We start from the raw sequence: 19,984 nt of genomic DNA, 5'->3' as shown, positions 1-19,984 counted from the left end.
AGCATTAGAGGAAACATTTTTTTGTATTTGCAGCAAATTTGGGTATAACACGAAGATATTTGTATGTAATACGAAAATATTTGGGTATATTTATAAGAATTTTTTGTATATTTTTATTCTGATAAGTTCTGCATCATTCAAAACTCTTCCTCTTCCTCTTCCTCCTTCTCATCTTCTGCTACTTCTTCTTCTTCATCTTCTTATTTCATATTCTCATAATTATTTTTGGGAGAAAAAATCAAACAAAAAAAAACATAATGTTGCAAAATCAATAGAAAGAGAAAGAGAGAAAAAAATTAAGTAACAACAGTAGAAAAAAAACGACGATGAAGATGAAACACGTGAAGAAAAAGGAAGAGGAACATATGTTGAAGAAGGAGAAGAAGAAGGAAGAGGAGGAGGAATGGAAACAATTGAGTAGCGCGTGTTAACACGCTTCATATGGGTGAGCGTATTTTTTGTTGGGTTTGACCCAACTTGTATGACTTGTAAACCAAAATGACTTGTATATATAGCATTTTTCTTTTCTTAATGATCTTTTTTAAATGATCTTTTACAAAAGTAAAAGTGATTTTATATTTAGATATTTCATGTAAAAACTAAAAAGATCTTTTTATCTATTAATTATGTTTGGTTAAAATAAGATAAAAATATTTTTTTATTCATTTATCATGTGAAAAAATATTTTTTTTAAAAAAAAATCTAAAAAAAAGTATAAATTGTAATTTCTCAAAAAAAGATATTTTTAATTTTTTAATGCTTTTATTTTTAATATTAAAAATTTACTAAATACACTAAAAAATAAAAAAATATTTTTTTATTAAAAAAAGATTTCTCTATCGGTTTAATGGTTTTCAAACAAGTTCTACGTAAAAAATATTTTTTTTAAAAAAATATAAAAAAATATAAATAGTAACTTTTTAAAAAAGATATTTTATTTTTTTTAATATTTTTATTTTTATTATTAAAAATTTTTCAAATACATTTAAAAATAAAAAAATACATTTAAAAATAAAAAAAATTATTTATAAAATAATTTTTTAATCAAAATAATGACACTTAAATAAATATTTAATTGTTAAAAAATATAAATATATAGTGAGACTGTAAAGATAAAATATCTTATAACTTATTTTCGAGCGTATAAATTGAAAAATAATTGGCATCTCTAACTTTAAATCCTTACAGCGGCTTTTTATAAACCAACATTACCTTATAAGGATCAACCACAGAATTCTTCAGGGAAACAGTATAAGTTAATATTTTTTGAAAAAAAGAGGAGTGTTGTTTCCAAATTGCGTTGGCTCCCTTTTCCAAATTATAATCTGCTCTGAAGTTTGAAGCATCATTACATGCATACACTCCCAAAACCGAAACCACCCCAAAATAACTCCCTCCTCTCTCTGTCTCATCGCAGTTTGCAGCCCCAATTATCACCTTCCTTCGTATTCATGCATCATTAGAAATTTATTACCAGTAAGGTTTCTCTACTTTTTGATTTTATGTTAATCTATTTTTATTTCTAAATAGGAGTAATTTTTTCCCGATTTTTTTGGAGCCTCGTCTCGTACCTCAGTGGTTTTGCTGTTTGTGGATTTCGATTCGGTCTGTGGAACTCGTTTCAAGATAGCATTAATTTTATTTTATTTTAATTGTTCTTCCCTTTTTGGCTTTTACGCTGAAGTTGAAAAGTGAAAACCCTCTTAATCTCTTGTGCATTGCTTTGGACTGCGTTGATTTGGCTTGCATTGTGAGAGTATTTCTCATGTGAAGTTCTGAATTACGTTCAAAACTGCATGTTTCGTCGTTTGTTATTTCCCTAGGGTTCTGATATAAATATTATTCATGCTTTACAGGCAACAATGTGCAGCTAAACAGATGGCAAATAGTACATGTTCTAGCTCAGGTTCAATGGATTCAAACCAGAAGCCAATAAAAGAAAAGAGTGTGAAACAATTGACATTTGAAGCTAAGGAAGTCAATGACAATGAGGAGCACGATTTGGGAACTTCACACTTAGAAACAAAGAGAATGGATGCTCGTTGGTACCGGTCTCTGTTTCGAAAACCAAAAAATGGTAAGGTTGAGGTGCCTCAAAGGGTTCAACCTGATATCTTTAGAAACGAGACAGCACAAATGCCAGAGTCAAGGAATCCATTACTGGATGAAGATTTAGTTAGGAACGATGTTGGGCATGATGGAGAAAAATCGACTCATTCTAAGAGAAATGGAATCATGTTGGACACGGGTTCAGATCTTTCTACCACATTGGCTGATGATGATGATTGCAACCTCATCCCTTCAAGGTTGCGTGACAATATTGTAGGGACTGGTGGGTCATGTTCCAAACGGAGAAGGTACTTGTTGAGAAATGATATTTGAATCTATGAATTAATTTAGTTATGTAGCAGTGATTCTGAATTAGAATGAAATTGGTGTTATATTCATTCTGATCCTTAGATGTGATCTATTTCTTTTGCCGTGCCAAGCAATATTTTTAGTTAAATTCATGACGAAATGAGAAATTTCAATACAAACATCTCTTACCCTTCTTTCTGGTTTCTGATGGTGTTGGGTTCTCTTGTCAAATTAGCATATGTGATTGTGGAAAATATGTAAACATGTGCGGGCTAAATTGTTCTTGTTGGATTATATTATAAGCACATTATTTCATAGTTGTTTGTGGGTTTAAGGCCTCAATAATTGATTCTTTTCATTGCAGGTTGGATTGTGATCCTGTGGTCTCATCTAACCCTTCTACAACTGAGGTTGGTTGGATTTAGTTTTTCCTCATTATTCTTTTTCATCTTTGCTTAACGTCCGTTAGAAAGACTTTGCAGACTATTTCAAGCTCATAATTTAGATCTATTTGTGAAACCATGCTGAACTGATGACTGTTAATTATCCATGTTCTGGCATGGCAATTGGCACCTTGTTAAAATAGCTGATAATTTGTAAATCACAAGTGGCAAAACAGTTTAAAACGATAACCATGTGAAATCATTGATGTCTGTATTGTTAGTATTCATTTGTGTCATAGTCCTTGGCTCCTTGCTCACATTACCTTTGGCATTAGCTTCAGGATGGAGTTGATACTGATGCAAGTGTGTTGCAAAAGGAATATCCTGTAAATTCACCAAAAGAAGTCACAAAGCACACATGTCTAATTTGCAAGAGTGGTGGACAGCTACTGTGAGTACACTTCTTATAGTGTTTGGTTCATGCAAGTACTGTAACTTTTATATTAAATATTAATTATCTAGAACCATGATAGATGTGATGTGTTTATTTGATGCTTTTGCTGAAATTATAGTTTTCACTATTTTGGCTCGTCTTGTAATTTTTTTCTCCTTTCTACATTTTCTAACTGCAGTCATATGGAGTTGTTAATATCTAGTTTGATGGTTTCAATAAAAAAGAAAGGGAAGAAAAAACAAACAAGCTACTTTGTTGGATTTTATATGCCTTTTAAATCATTAACATCAATTATAATCAATTCAAAATTAATATACTGACATGTAAACATATTTGATATACATGATATAAACTAGATTTAATAGGCATGATCATGCTTGGTAAGTCACCTTTTAGTTTTTTGAGTCGCACCTTCCTTTTCTTTTATTTGCTATGTATTAATCTGAATTGTTATTTATATTGAATAGGAATAGTTAGAAATTATATTGATTTTAGAAAAATAAACTACAATTTCCAACAATGAATATATAAACTAACTTGATACCAACCAAAGATTGGGTTATCAAAACTACTAGAAATGTGTATTTTTGTCAGGTGGACCTAGCCCCCTTAGACACTGTCCGAGCTCATACTCGGTAGTTTTGTAGGATGAACTCAATCTTTAATGAGTATGAAGTTAGTTCACCTCTTCAATGGTCAGAATAGGTAGGAAACAGTGTTCAACCAAATCCTTTCAAATGATATGCACATGCCAAGCTTAATAATGTGTAACATACTAACATCTTAAGTGCATAATTTACAGTAGGATACATTTGCCTTATTCTGTAATTTTTTTAGGTCCAAATTGTTCTTTTGTCATCCACTTATCCTAAATGTAAATGTCTAGCTTTATCTCAATATGACTCTTCTTTTATCCTTAAAAACAAAAAGGATATATAGATTTGACCCAGTTCCTGTAGATTAGCTGTCCAGTTTGTGTAGTATTTCAATCCTGTACTCCATTTTTACTTTGACTCATTTTATCATTGAGGATTCAGCCTGGAAACATGGCTGAATGTTGGTTGGACCAGTTGAACCTGCTCTAGCTTGTTAAAATTAGCTATTATCTATAAATAATTTAAGTGTTTATCATTGTGCATCCATAGAGAGGCGACCATCACTTATATTATGTTTCAAGTGTGTTTTGGTTCTTCTATGTTAGACTTGACTGTGCGTTGCAGGTTTTGTGGTGGAAAAGGATGCAGCGGGTGCTACCATTCTTCTTGTCTTGAGCCACCCCTGGTCGATGCCTCCATTGGAGTTTGGTATTGCCATTTCTGTGTGAGGAAGAAGATTGAACTTGGTGTATATTCTGTATCGGAGGGAGTAGAATCAATTTGGGATGTCAAAGAAGTTTTGACATCAAATTTTGATGGTACAAATAATAAGCATTGCCCAAACTATTTTCCTTTTGAATGTTCCCTACTTCTGTCATTACTTTGAATACTTGAAACTCTTCTATATCTACACTTAGACTATGCTCATGTATGGGGCATATTTAATTGTTTGTTCTTTGGTATCTCTATTAGGGTCTACTCTTGCTCAGAAAGAATATCTAGTGAAATATAAAGGCATTGCTCATGTTCATAATCGATGGATACCGGAAAATCAGTTACTTCGTGAAGCTCCTTCACTTCTTAAAAACTTTAATATGAAAAATCAGGTTTTATTTTATTTCTTAATCTTTTCTTTGAGATTTATAATTGCTATGCTACAGTGATTGTATTTTGCTGAGAGTTCCGTTACTTCAGGACCAAAGGTTGAAGCTAGAATGGAGTCTACCTCATCGTCTGCTGCAGAAGAGAGCAATAATCCATTCCACACAGCAAGATGATCACAACATTAATGATGGAGTTCAAAACTTAAACTGTTGCTACGAATGGCTTGTGAAATGGCGTGGTCTTGGTTATGAGCATGCTACATGGGAGTTGGACAATGAGTTGTTTCTTCGTTCACCTGAAGGTCAGAGGTTAATCAGAGGCTATGAAGAATGTTTCCAGAGAGAAAAGAGAGCAGCTTCTTGCTCCAGAGTAGATAATGTGCCACAGGTAATGTTCATGAACATGAGTGTCATGAATGTAAAGACGGATTATCTTAATTATGAACCAGATAATTTTTATGATCAAATGTTAATAATAATAACATCATGTACATCTAACACATAATTACAGATAACTCAACTATTTAGTAGTGATAGATATCAAAATTCCATAGTAGTGAAAATATTCATAATTAAATGTTAATAATAATAACATCATAGCCAATAGTGTAAACTCTAATACAAGGCATACAGTCAATTCAATTTAGTCTGCAAATTCTAAAAAGCACAAATCTTTGTTTTCTAGTCTATAGTCATCTCATCCAATATTAGTATGATTAAAATTTGCGGTAAATTATGTTGTCCTTTGAGGTTTGATGAAATTTGTTGCATCTCTCTCTAATTACTTTGTAGTATGTGACATTAAACCTCTCTCAAACATAGTACTAATCAGCACCCAGAAAGAGGCCAATGTAGCCTGGCAAAATATATAGGGGTTGTGGTGAGTTTCACTAAACTTAAAGGGAGTTCAGTATACTTTGCCGTTATATTTAAGGAGAGATCAGTAGATTCAGGGTTTGATGTACTGAAAAAAGGTTGAACTGGGGGTTGGCCTGGCTTAATTCTTAGTCTAAAGCCATTTTTCCAGTTGGATTGTGTGAGATGCGGTGCTGACCTGGTTTAAGATTTTGGATCCTGGATCAATCAAATTGCAACAGAATCATGATTCTGGTGCTGAAATGCTTAGCTGATTGAGGATTTATTAGCTTGCTTGCATTCTTAAATTGGATAGATAATCACTTTACATTGGAGCATGAGCAATCAGTCTGTGTGCTCCACATATTATACGTGAGATGGTATCCTGGATTTTTTCTCTAAACCTAGAATATGTTTTAGCCTGCTTAATTAAAAGTGTGTTTCCTTGTATTCTTGCTCTAGTATTGTTTTCTAATACCTGATTCTGGTAACAAGATTGATCAACTCAAGGAGCGGCCGTCAAGTCATCTTGCATATAAATGCAAGTCGGACTCTTTCAAGTTTATTGAGTATTGGGTTCCTGTCCAGATATCTCATGTGCAGCTTGAGCAGTATTGTGCTACTTTACATTCAAATGCTTCAATTCTGCGTTCATCAGCAAAGACGGATATCGATGCCCTTCGTGACATCATTATTACGGCCCGAAAGGTTAGGCTGCACCTTCTGAGTTACTTTCATAGTCGATATAAGATTGACAATAGATATAGGTTTCATTCAGGTTTTAGCTATTTTATACTGTCATATGTATATATGTCTGCTGCTGTTGCTGTTGTTGTATGTATGTATGCATGTATGTTTGCACCATATTCAATTGGATGCTTATGGGAACCCTATTCTTATTCCTCTCTGGTCTGGATTATAATTTTATGATTTCAGGTATGGTTTATCAATTGTAATGAATTGGGAACATATTTAATTCATTAATGACTGGAACATCTTGTCTTAAATTGGTGTTGCTAAATTTTAGATCTACTTTAAACTCTAAAATGTTGTGATGCATATATGAAGTACATCTGGTGTTTCTAATTGAACATTAGAACAAATTGAAGACATTTATTTTTTTAGTTGAGTTGTGTTCCTGTATTTTTTCTCGAGTTTAATTCCAAATTTAAAGCTTTTGTATATTTTCTGAACAAGGTCATTTGTTGTTTGTATCACTTGACAGTGTTGTATTCATCCTTCTATTGTTGATCAAACACTGAAAAGTCGACTTACTGTTGGCCTTGATGAGGCTGAATTCATCGATGTTGATATAAAAGCAAGTGGCAAGCTGCAACTACTTGATTCGATGCTCATGGAGTTGAAGGCTAAAAGCTTAAGGGGTCTGATTCTTTTTAAGGTATGCATTTGTACTCTATCATCCCATCACATCATCCACAGGTGTTTGCTAAGTATTTGTTGAACTTAAGTTCTAAATTCTAATCATCATAGCGAAATTGTCTCTCCATATTTTCTACTTTCCTGGGTACTAACCTAAGCTTAAATGTTTATATGAATCAATTTCTATATTCAAAAACGCTTTTACTTTAAATAGTAATATTGAAGTAGAGATTTCAAGTTTGTTTATAGCATTGTGCTAATACTACTATTGCCAGTTGTGGCACATTATTGATCCTGAATGTAATTTTACTGCAAATTGTTTGTTTGTCTTCACTGTGCTGAGAACATTGAATTGTCTATGGCTGATAAAAAACTGAATTGGCTTATTACATTACAGTATTACACCAAACACCGCTCCCCACCCCCACCCCCCCCCCCCTTCTCTTTTTTCTCCAGAAACTGCTGGATTGGAATTTAATGTGGGTATAATGGAGCGCAAATAATTTGTTTCGATAAAATGGCCTTCCACCCCTAAACAAACCTCACACCCCCCCCCCCCCCCAAAAAAAAACCACACAAAAAAAAAAAGTCCAAAATCGGGAGGGATTAAATGTGGAAGTGTTAGTGGAATTGGATGGAAAATATTCTATCACAAAATACATATTGAAATACAAATACACATTGAAAATAAATTAAACCACACATGTATTTATACACAGATATATTGATGTCTGATTTTAGTGGCAGATTTTGGTATACGAATAGCATAATAAACGTAATATTTTGAATTTAGTCCCTTAAAAAATTTTGCTTTGATTTTGGTCTATCTTTCTTTTTTGGTTTTTGTAAGTATTCCAGAATATGCTTTTTCTGCTAATTTTTTATTATTATTATTATCTAAATCTGCTATAGTCTTTATTGTTTACTCTATAAATATCACTCATTCATCACAAAATCAAAATCTAAGTGATAAGAACAACCTAATATATTGGGCTGAAGAGGGACAAAAACTAAACAAAAATGTTATAACTAAAGGTAAAATGCTGAATTTATTGGGACTAAACATATTCAAGGCCGTTTTTATTAATGAATACAATAAAATGTGGCCAAGTTCTGAAGGCCTTGATTTTTTGTTTTGCATTCACTGCTTTCTCTAATTTTCTGATTCTCTTCTTGTTAATTATGTGTTATCTTTGGTGAGTACATGAGGAGTGTGATATCTCCTTTTTCTCGTCCATTCTTTGCTTGAGGTTAGGTTGTTTTGAGTTATGAAATTGTTTTGGATTTGCAGTCTATTGGTGGTTCTGGGAGGGTTTCTGCAGGAGATTTTTTGGATGACTTGTTACGGATAAGATTTGGTCCAAACTCGTATGAACGGGTTGACAAAGGTCTTTTAGTGTCCAAGCAGAAAGATGCCATGAGGAAATTTAACAACAAGGATGATGGACGGTTTGTTTTTCTGTTAGATGCATGTGCCTGCCGTCCAGGCATCAGATTATCATCACTGGATACCATTATTATATTTGACAGTGATTGGAACCCAACTAATGATATAAGATCCCTTCAGAAGATAACAATTGATTCACAGCCCCAAGTGATAAAAATATTCCGCTTATATTCAGCCTTCACTGTGGAAGAAAATGCCTTGATCCTTTCAAAGCAAGATAGGATACTTGACAGCAATTTACTGAACATAAGCAGGACTACCTGCCAAATGCTGTTGATGTGGGGAGCTGCTTCCCTATTTGATGATTTGAAAATTTTCCATCACAGTGAAACTTCTGTTTTGGGTCAGAAATCTTCATCTGGGCAACAACATCTGACAGAAACAGTCCGTGAATTATCATCAGTACTATCTCAGGACGCTGAAACAAGAAACTGTTCAGTTTTATTAAAAGTCAGGCAAAATGGGTCAACATACCAGGCAGATTTTCCTTTGCCTGGTGAGATGAAAAATAAGATACTGGAGGAAGAGCTTCCCCATATTTTTTGGACAAAACTTTTTGAGGGGAAACAGTTTAAGTGGAAGTACTCTTGTAGTTCATCTCAGCGGAGCCGAAAGAGAGTAGATCTTTTTGATGGTAGTGGAGGTATAGCGAAAAAGCGCCGGAAAGTGAGAAACAATCTTGTGGACCAGCCTTCTTCAAAATCTGAAGGTTCAAAGTTATCTACTGGGATCAAGACAGGTTAGTTTTAACCTCTGTTTTCACTCTTTTATGACATTCCTTGATCCATTGAAGTTGATAAATATGAGTTATTGTAGCCTTTTAAGATCCAGCAAATAATGTCTCTCAAATCTAGTGTAGTTCTACTTGTGATGGTAACCTATTGCATCTTAATGTGTCCTTACACATTCTCTTTGCTTGATCAAACTTCAGATAGACTTGGATTTGATGATGTCGAATATGAGGAAACAACTAGACTGCGTGATGAGCAGAGGAGCTTATATCTTTCTTTGAAGCCAGAGATCAAAAAGCTTTGTGGCGTTCTTCTTCTCCCTGTATGGACAGTGCTTTTCTTTGTTGTTGTTTTACTTGTTTTTTGTTCTCTGCTGGTCCCTTTACTGTAACAAGATTGCAACATTTCTGTTTTGGATAGAAAAGGAAGTTTATTGAAGAGAAGAGCAGATATCAATGAAATTAACGATTTGTTATAATGAATTCACAGCACAACTTACAGAAGTTGGAATTTTGGACACTTTTTCAAATCTTCCAATTTTTTGTTGTTTAATTCAGTGTAGTTTTGGCCATCTAAATTAATGTTGCACACAGTTCTTCTAATTCAATCCTGCTTCCTGCATTTAGTAAAGAATGGCCTTCATATTTGGACTACCAATGAGTTTGGTAGCTTCTTTTGTTTTTTTTTTTTTTGGGGGGGGAGTGTTTGTACATGTCAATGTAAAGTCTATTATAAGGATGAATATGATGGTATTTTAACACTTGCTTTTTTTTTAAAAAAATTTGCATGCAGGATAACGTCAGAGATATGGTTGATAATTTTCTTGAATTTGTTGTGAACAATCATCATGTCAACAGGGAGCGAGAACCAGTATCAATGTTACAGGCTTTTCAAATATCTTTGGTCAGAACAGCCATCTCTCTCTCTCTCTCTCTCTCTCTCTCTCTCTCTCTCTCTCCCCCCCCTCCTCTTTTTGTGTGTGTGTGTGTGTTCTATGCTTCTAAGAAATTTCATTCAAGTTGGTTTTTTCCCCCTATGAGTAGCTTAATCAGCTGAGGTCACATTGCATTAAGTTTAGAGCCTCATTGTGATTGGTGTACAGCATGATTATTATGGGTAATGAACTTGGAAGTATTTGTAAGCTTATTTATGGAAGATAATATAAAAGAAAATGGACAAAAATAGAATAGATATGAAGTGAGTTTATAATTTCCATTTCTATTTAATCAATTTATATTTTGAGAGAAAATCTCTACCTTTTTCCGTTGTCTACAAGATCTTACTCACTTGTTTTACCATCTTAAACAAGTGAGGCAGCTGATCCATTTTTGTTGTTGAGGAATATTTGCTCCATATTTTCTCTTGCATAGTGACTATCTGGTTGCCATTTTAACAATTTATGATATGAATAGAATCTTTTCTGTTCTCTCACATTTAGTTTGCAATTATCCATACAATTTTTAATGTATTTATAAATCATTCTTATTTCAGTTATATATATATAGTTGTGCAGTAGTTTACCGGACTTTGTTTCCTGTCGTCTCTTACATTTTTTTTCACATGATTGCATTTAGTTTATAGCACTGATACATTTGTTGTGGTATTGTGTATATTTCAGATTTGGACTGTTGCTCCATTGCTAAAGCACAAAGTTGACCACAGGGATTCTCTTTTACTTGCAAAACAGCATTTGGATTTTGTCTGTAGGAAAGAAGAGGTGGATTATATCTACTCAGTTTTACGCTGTCTGAAGGGACTTTTTTTACATCGGATGGGAAATTCAAAGGATACTGGTTCTCCAAAATCTCCTGAGTCATCAAGGAAGGTTTATTCCAGTAAAGAAGTAGGGCAGGAGGCTGACTTGTTTAAAAATGATGTGTTCAGAAGTATTAGGGAAATACGGAAGAAGTGCCAAGAGCAGTTGAAGAAACTTAAACGGATGCAACAAGAAGAGAAGCAAAGATTAGAAACAGCTTTTGAGGATGAAAAGGCTGAATTTGAGAAAAAGTACAAAATAGAGTCATTGGTTATTCGGACCTGCTCTCCAAATGATGTGATGAAGACAGAGAAGCTCAAAGTCTTGAACACTGAATTTGGTTCAAAAATTGAAGAACTAAAATGTGAGCATGAAACACGTCTAAAGGCTCTTGAGGACACACATATGGCTGCTAGGCAGAACTTCAAACATAGAGAAGACGCATGGGCACAAGATGTAGAGGATTGGGCAAAAAGTGAATTGTCAAACATAGATGCTTCAAAGGAACTTGGTACGGCAGTTGAATACACGCAGCTGTCTGATCAGGAAAATGCTCACAAGGGTTCAGAGAGTATGCCCCTTGTGTCTGATCATTTGACTGACGAGAAGGGTCATGATAATAACACAAATGAGGCCATGCCTAATGATGTTCAGGATGAAGTTCATTCTTCTACACACAATAAACTAGATGGGACTGTTTCAAGCCTGTCTTGTGAGAATGCCGTGCAAATCCATGGAGCTTATAATGGTTTGGATAATGCTACCACTGAAACTTCACATTTACCTAATGAAGGGATTGCTGATGAGGCCATGGCAGGCATACTGAATAGAGATGCACCCAGACAGCCTACCACTGTCACTGCTACTGATTGTCTGGAAAATGTTTCAGCTGATAGTCCTCCTCCATCTGTGGAGCAAGTAACTGATGGAGTTGCTTTAAATGAAATTTTAGATAGATGTGCTACCCCAGAAACTAGCCACGATCAGGGCAGAGTAAGCATATTGGGACGAGAGGTACCTGTGGAAGTGGAAACACATAGGATGGTCAATTTTAGTGAATGTCCCATAAATGCTGCTGCTGTCAATCATTTCTCATCGGTGGATCAAACATCTGACAAAGGACCTATAAATGACCCAGATAATACTGTCTCATCATTCAGGTGTTGTCAAGCTGATGGTCCTGATAAAAGTTCCCTTTCAAATCCACCTTTGGTACAACAAGTTACTGATGTAGTCTCTTTGAATGAACCTGATGGAGATACTCATGAAGCAGCTGATTGTCATAATGATACAAGGCCTTCCACAGACACTTCTTCAGTGGATAAAAGTAGTATGATACCAGCCCAGCTGGAAGGAGTGCAGCAATCACCATCTCTGGAGGCCCCTCCTGCTCAGGATACTGCTGGAGAAGTGCAGAATTCTTCTGAACGAGCTGAGATAGTACCTAATCTAGTTGGTGTTGTTCCAGCTAATCAATCAAATTCATGCATCCTGGAGCCTTCCGAGAATGGAGTTGAACATCAGCCGAACAGAAATGATCTCCCCCACCACGAAACAGAGGTTTCAGCTGTGGTTCCTAATCAGGATGTTGTGCAGGCTGACTCAAATTTAGAGCTTGGTTCACACTCGCAAGCAGTTGTGCACTCTGTCCTAAATTCAGGCCATGATTCACTTGGCCCTGTTGGAGTCAGAAGAGAGGCTTCAAGTTCAAGCTTGAGAAATTTGTCAACTCCTTCAGAAATCAACAATCATCCTATACATACTGCAACTCATTCAGCTTCTAGAATGCCTCTGCCGTTGAGCGCCGATCCACTTAAAAATGAATTGGAAAGAATAAAAAAAATTATTGAACAACTGACCAAAAACCATGAAGAAATGGTTAGCTTCTGGTTTACTTATTTAATTTGGTTTAGTTATTCTTGTTTTTTCTTTCTTTACTGATTATTGTAATTTTATTCTTGCTGGAGCAGAGAGCTAAACTGAAGTCTGATTTCGAAAAGGAATTGGAGGCACTTCGTAGGAAGTATGATATTAAATTTCAATTGGTTGAGAATGAATTTCAACAAACGAAGAACAAGTTGGATTCAAGTTACCACACAGTTTTGGTAAATAAGATGTTGGCAGATTTTTTTCGGTCCAAATGCATGTATCGTAAAACATCTGATGCATATGGAGTGCAGCAAGGTATGTCAGCTCTCAGGACAGATTACTTATACTCCCTGACCGGATATCTTTGAGAAAAACCTAAACCAACTTCAGTTCCTTCCCAATTTCATTTCTAGCAGCTGTGATAGTACTTGTCTTCCTTGCCATTTATTTGATCGTTTCACCCAAGTATTAAGCCTGGGTTTGAAAATCCTCTTATCATAGAAGGTCACTAAATAGGGTTCGCTTGCAGGGCTAGGTTTTTGGTTTACTGGTTTCATACCTTCCTAACCACTAACCAACATTTTATTTCAGATGCAGGTGTTGCCCAGCAGTCGATTCAGCTTGCAAGACAACAAAGTGCTACTTTTCCTTCCCAGGTTGTTGCTGGTTCATCTTCCCGGGGACCACGGGGACCACTTTCTGCCAATCTTCATAGTCCATCTGCTTTGGTTAGCTCTCAGAATTCGCTCCCACCTTCAAATGTTACGTACAAGACACCAAGTCCTCCTGCAAGACTTCCTCTTAACTGCAATTCTTCACCCTCAGGGAATTTTCCGATTGCCAGTGAGATGCGAGCCCCGGCACCACATCTCCAGCCTTTTAGACCCTCGGCACCTATGCCGGCTCCTAATCACCCTGCTCTCCTTCATGGGATGCCAAATCAGGCTGCACCTGCGATTGCTCCCACATTGTCTTGTGTTCCAGCCCAACCAACTCCACTGACATATCAGTCTGATCCTCAGATGGCCCACCAGCCGAATAGCTCTGTTGGAACTGGTGGGTTTTCCACCCTCAACTTACGGACCATCAGCTTACATGCGAATGCCAACACTCAATCTGCTGTTTGTCTTCCAAGAGTTCAGCCAAGTATGTCAGAAGTGGTTTCTTTGAACCCACCCAGAATTGGCACCAGTGTTAGTGTGACTCCTAACTCATCCAGTCAAGCTGCATCTCTTGAATTCGTCTGTTTATCAGACGATGAGTGATGACTAACTCTAGATGAAATTTTGCATACTTGTCCTAACAATAGGCCACGAAATAGATTTTCTAAAGCCCTTTTTTTTATAGGTGAAAGCTTTTTAAATCAATTTAGGAGGGAAGGTATTGTTGGATCGATGGTGGTATCTGTATTTGATTTTTGGGGTTTTGGGTCCAACATTTGCTAATTATTGATTTTATGATGTACATATATGTAATTAATCTTACATGCAATGAATAGCTGGATGTTAAACGAAGCATATCGGAATCTAATAGTAAACTAATGCAACTAGAAACGACCAAAATCTTACATCTAAGATCGAACAAATATTTTCCCGGAGTTTATTTAAAGTATTGGTTTGCGTGGTCTTGTTCGCTTGTGGATGGTTTTGAATAGATTGCAACGTGCACCAAACTACTGAGAGAATTATTGCCTTGAGTGTATTAGAGACATTTTTCAATGTACACAATTAAGATTTTATATTTAAATACAGTACATTGTGACAATCATTTATTGTGGACAATCATTTCCACCTTAAAATTCTATATTAAAATACATTACAATAAAATTATCAGTATAACTACTAAAGGAAACAGTTATGCATACCATACTAATCTCCAAGGAAAATCATGGTAATCATCAAACTAATAAACATTGAGCTACTTGTTGTAAGGCCTATCAGGAGCTCCAACATATGGGAAGAGGAGTGCAATCCCAGTCCTTGAGACATTCAAAGATTGGGTCTATTATCTTACCCTGATTAATTGCATTGAAAACTTTATCAAAATCTTCACCAGGGGATTTAATCTTCTCTCCAGTTAGAAACTCTGTTCCCAGTTCCTCCCTCACAAACTTGTAGATTGGATAGGATCTGCACTGCTTAATTTTGTTAGGACTTGCTGCATTCCCTTCCTCAAAAGCATCCCTTGTAGCCTCAACTTCTTTGGGAAGCACCTTCTTGAGTTCCTCCTCAAAAGCGCCAATCTTTGCAAAGATGGTCGCACTCGTGCTTTTCAAGCCATTGCTACTCCTCATCAACGCATGTTCCACAAGCACTAGCCTCAGTTTCTGCATCAAAGGGTATGCAGGATTACAGGGGTCATCAATATAGGTGAAGACATGCTCGCAATCAACCACTTTGAGCAAATCTTTCTCACAAGATTTTGAAGGATGAGGATGAAGCTCCCCATTGACACTTAGATTGAGGACTTTCTTAGCTACTCTGCTCACTGTGTTCTTAACTGTGATCTTCATATTATCCTCCAAATGCCTCAAATCTATAGCCTGACATAGAGCAACCAAGTAGGTTGAAAACATGAGCTTTAATATCTCAACAGCTTCAGCTGTTTTCCTAGCTGAGATCAGCCCCAATGAATTCACATCCTGGTTGTGTTGTTCCGCGCTTTGCACATGATTTGTCACTGGGTTTGCCAGATACTGAAGCTCAGAACAATATGCAGCCATGGCTATCTCAGCACCCTTGAATCCATAATCCAAGCTAGGACATTGCCCCCCAGAGAGATTTGAAGGTAAACCATTGTTATAGAACTCATTGACCAACTCAGACATTTGTGCAAAGATGAGTTTTCCAATTGCAGCCAGTGCTAACCTTGTATTGTCCATTGAAACACCAACCGGTGTACCTTGAAAATTGCCACCATGCAAAGCCTTGTTCCTTGAAACATCGATCAAGGGATTGTCATTCACAGAGTTGATCTCTCTTTCAATGGACTTGGTTGACAAACGAATCACTTCAATTTGTGGTCCTAACCACTGCGGCGAAGTCCTAAGAGCATATCTATCTTGCTTTGGCTTTTGAAAAGGCTCAATGTCATGCAATTTCTGTGCTGATTTAACATAAGCACTTCCATTCAAGATATGTTCCATGAGTGCTGCTGCTTCAATCTGACCAGGGTGATGCTTCAATTTGTGAGTCAAATGATCTGTAAACTCTGGCCTACCCTGCATCACTTCTGCGAAAATCGCAGACACGATTTCGGATAAAATGGTTAAGATGTTGGCCTCAAATAAGACTATTGAAGCCAAACCAGCACCAACACCAGTTCCATTGACAAGTGCAAGACCCTCCTTAGGCTGCAACTCGAAGAATTCGCTACCAATGCCGGCTAGATTGAAGGCTTGTTCGGCCGTGAGTGTATCGCCATTTGGACCGAAGGCCTTCGAATTAGGCCTCCCTGTGAGTAGTCCTGCTATGTATGAAAATGGAACCAAGTCTCCGGAGGCGGAAATTGAGCCACGCAATGGCACTACTGGTGTGATGTTATTGTTGAGGAGCTTTGCAATGGCTTCTAGAATCTCATATCTAATGCCAGAGTAGCCTTGAAGGAGTGTGTTGATTCGAACCAGCATTGCAGCCCTTGTTGCACTTTGTGGCAGAGTATGACATGATTCTTTGCCATTCCCAAATATTCCAGCATTCAAAAACCTGGGTCACAAAAATCAATCACATTTTTCTTAACAAAAGCCATTCACATAACCACTTCAATTACCATCATAATACCCTCACGCCATAGCTAGGAAGACTTTCATGCATCATGCACATATCCCCCTAATCCCATCATATACTAAAATGAAATACACGACACTTTATTTGTGAATCAAACGTTAAACAAAGTAGTAATTCTTAGGACCAAAAGTTTAGTAATTTTAGGTGGTATTTAGCTAGGACAAATATTAAATTATTTTTAATAAATAAATTTTGTTAATTTATGTATGTAAATTTTGGTAAATATTATTGTAAATTATATTGATTTTGTGTGTCCAAATTTCTAATAAATATAGATATAAATTATATATTTACATGTAAATCACTGTAAATGTGGGTGAATTATTGCTAACTAAATATTAGCCCAAAATTATAATATTCGTTGGCTATACAACATTGTTATAAACAAAATTTTAATGTGACTTGAATGTTTTTATAATTAGCTTGTAAGTAAGACAAGAGAACTTAAGTTCTTGACAATGAAATAAGCTTTACTGTAAGGATAAATTCTCAAAAATATATTTTTATAATTCTAGACACTTTATATTTTGATATAGAAAAAGTATAGGTAGACAATGAAAATATTAAACAATGTGAATAATGGATATTATTATTCTAATTTTAATAATGTTATTTTTTTATAAATTCATATAAACATATAATGAAAAAAAAAAAGAAAATTAATGTATAGAGTGACGTTATATAAAAATGGAAGTAACGTTATTATTCTTCTTCTTAAAAAAACATTAGAATTCACTAATTGTAATTGAAATACACTCATATTAATAGAAATGTTGTGTGTTATTTATGTGCAAATATTAAGCGTTGAAGTTGTATTTATACAAGAATTTTTCCTCCTTAATTTAGGGAAAATGTTTATACGAGGTATAAACTTTATTTTAAATTTGTGAAAAAAAGAAGAAAAAATATTTACGAAGAAAAGAAAAAGTTACATACAAAAATAGTAGATATACCTAATGAGCTCAGTTTGAAGGGCAACAGCTTGGGTAGTTCTCCGGTGTGAGGTTGCACCAAACCCAGTTGTGACGCCGTAACAGTCTATCCCTCTCCGCATGCTCTCCATCACCCACTCACTGCTTGCTTCCACTCCCTCCCTCGCCCCCTCCTCCACCTCCACCACCCCTCTCCCCCTCCCCACCGCCACCCCCGCCACCTCACCAATCCTCAGCCTCTCCCCTCCCACCCTCACCACCCCCTTCCTGTAGTCCTCCACCATCCTCCTCACATCCTCAAAATGGCTCCCCTGCAATCCCTCTGCCGCCTCCTTCCACTTCAAAGCGTCCGCCTCCTTCTCCTTCCTGGCCACCTCCCCGTTACTACCGTTCTCTCCATGATTCCCCATCGTCATCAACAACAACAACGTAAATAGAAAAGATCAAGTAAATAGTGAATGTAGTATTAGAAACATTGTGCATGTGTTGTATATATAATGTAAGAGTGAGAGAGAGAGAGAAAGAGAGTTGGGTACGGAGAGAAGGGAGAACGAGGGATGCATGAGAAGTGAAGGAGGAGTTTGATGTTGAATTGGGAGCAACAAAAGCAATGGGAAAGGGGAACATTCATTCATATATGCCCCGTCCCCTTGAATCCAGGGAAACGTGAATTTACTGATCATTTCACATTTGTAATTCACTAACAAAATATAAGTTTAAGATTCGAACTTGGGTGTGGTTATTATGAGACAAACACGTTTGCCATTCGTACACTCTTGCCAATGTGGGCCTGGTAACAAGCCCAAAAAGTAAAATACTATTCACCATAATAACCCGGTAACCAAATTTGTAATTTCATTATCAGTAAGGAAAAAAAGTTGGTTCATCCATGAAGAGCCCAGTTGGCATGTTTTTATTGAGCATATAATGATTCTTAATTACAACTGTACTGTATATTTCATAGATCATTTCACATAAAAAATATTTTTTTTTATAATATTTTTTAATAGGATCAATTAAGGATTTTTTTTGTTTTACAGATTGAGCAACTTTAATCAAAGTATTATATTACAAACACACACACATTCATCCAAACACTTACAACTATATGAGTTCCTATATTTCACTAGATGGGTTAAATCCATGTTTTGAACCTTGATGTAACTGCATGGAAGCTAATAAATCTATCATTTGTGCCAAACTTCATCCGCACAAGACAATATTTCAATTTTCAATATTTATTTAAGCATATTAGTGAATTAACTATTACATCATTTTTTTTTTTTTAAAGAAATTCTTTTTTTCCGACGGATATCACTAAAAGAACTTAAGTTTTTTTTTTTGGTCAAGAACTTAAGTTGGTTATATTGAAAATTTTTGTTTTAGTATTTGGGCCAAATGGGCCTCGGTCCATTATCATGTTTTAATCAATAGCATAGGCCCAAATTCATAATTTCAACATTTCCTACACCGCCACATGCCAACATCCAGTCCCACACAAAGTCTCTTTTTTGAATTCGGTAAAAAAGTCACCCGACCCAATTTATGGTCCAACAAAGAGGAAAAAAAAAAGAACGATTAATAAAAACCTAGTTCTTGAACATCCCCACACCCCCCCCCCCACAAAAAAAAAAGGAGGATAACAACATTTGTTAAAAAAATTTAATCATTTCAGTTCATGGCTTCATGCATCTGACAAAGCCAAAGTCCTTGCTGAAGAAGCAATAGTCAATAGGACAGGGATCGGAATGGGTAAAAGAACGATGCAATAGTCAATAGGACAGGGATCGAAATGGGTAAAAGACCAATAATTATTTGCCAAAATTATCTGATTAAAGACAATGGCTAGGGTGGCTTTTCATTAATTGATAGTTTTGTTGAAAATTCAAAACATTCTACTATTAATATTTTTTTTATAGTACATCATATCGCCATTATATTTCACGTTGGCGCACCTCACATAAAAACTACCAAAATTTTCACGCACTTACAAAGTCTAAATTTAAATATGATTTGACCAAGCTGATAGTATATAATTAGACAATTTGTAACATGTAGCGTGAATCTAGAAGTTAATTTGAGTTGAACTGTCTAAATGCGTGATTGATATTAGTCGTAAACATTACCCTTTTTTATAACTGATTTTTATATGGTTGAAGAAGCAACCCAATTGCCAAATCAAAGTTTTGTTTCGAAATGTTCATGTTGTATTTTTTTTAGTCCTTCATTAAATGGTCATTGAATTTGTCAATTACTCTTGGCTGGCTTATGAAGTACAGACATTTATCTGATTTATTGTATCAATGTATCTGACATATTTTAAACACAGGGACAG

General features: G+C 35.6%; 2 protein-coding genes across 4 annotated transcripts; one reads left to right on the top strand and one right to left on the bottom strand.

The window, feature by feature from the left end:
- Positions 1–1,224: 1,224 nt before the first annotated feature.
- On the top strand, positions 1,225–14,449 carry LOC107610432 (uncharacterized). Of its 3 annotated transcripts, XM_088496223.1 has the most exons (16): positions 1,225–1,445; positions 1,531–1,605; positions 1,857–2,357; positions 2,723–2,768; positions 3,077–3,192; positions 4,416–4,609; positions 4,764–4,897; positions 4,986–5,282; positions 6,245–6,457; positions 6,975–7,148; positions 8,421–9,315; positions 9,508–9,629; positions 10,100–10,210; positions 10,926–12,941; positions 13,034–13,247; positions 13,524–14,449. In XM_088496223.1, exons 3-16 carry the CDS (start codon positions 1,879–1,881, stop codon positions 14,195–14,197), a joined length of 5,685 nt encoding a protein of 1,894 aa, XP_088352349.1. In that variant the 5' UTR covers positions 1,225–1,445; positions 1,531–1,605; positions 1,857–1,878; the 3' UTR covers positions 14,198–14,449. The 3 variants fall into 3 exon arrangements, with proteins under 3 accessions (XP_088352349.1, XP_088352348.1, XP_088352350.1); XM_088496222.1 differs by lacking the exon at positions 1,531–1,605 and having other exon boundaries at positions 1,229–1,476; XM_088496224.1 differs by lacking the exon at positions 1,531–1,605 and having other exon boundaries at positions 1,249–1,476; positions 3,083–3,192.
- Positions 14,450–14,802: 353 nt separating this feature from the next.
- Positions 14,803–18,065, bottom strand: LOC107610433 (phenylalanine ammonia-lyase-like). Its single transcript, XM_088496225.1, has 2 exons — positions 17,671–18,065; positions 14,803–16,636 (listed from the first exon to the last, which is right to left on the bottom strand). Exons 1-2 carry the CDS (start codon positions 18,063–18,065, stop codon positions 14,869–14,871), a joined length of 2,163 nt encoding a protein of 720 aa, XP_088352351.1. The 3' UTR covers positions 14,803–14,868.
- Between the last annotated feature and the right edge of the window lie 1,919 nt (positions 18,066–19,984).

Source organism: Arachis ipaensis, chromosome B8 (assembly GCF_059453495.1).
Source record: "Arachis ipaensis isolate K30076 ecotype BB chromosome B8, ASM5945349v1, whole genome shotgun sequence".
Lineage (NCBI taxonomy): Eukaryota > Viridiplantae > Streptophyta > Magnoliopsida > Fabales > Fabaceae > Arachis > Arachis ipaensis.
This window is presented reverse-complemented; position numbering and strand designations above follow the sequence as displayed.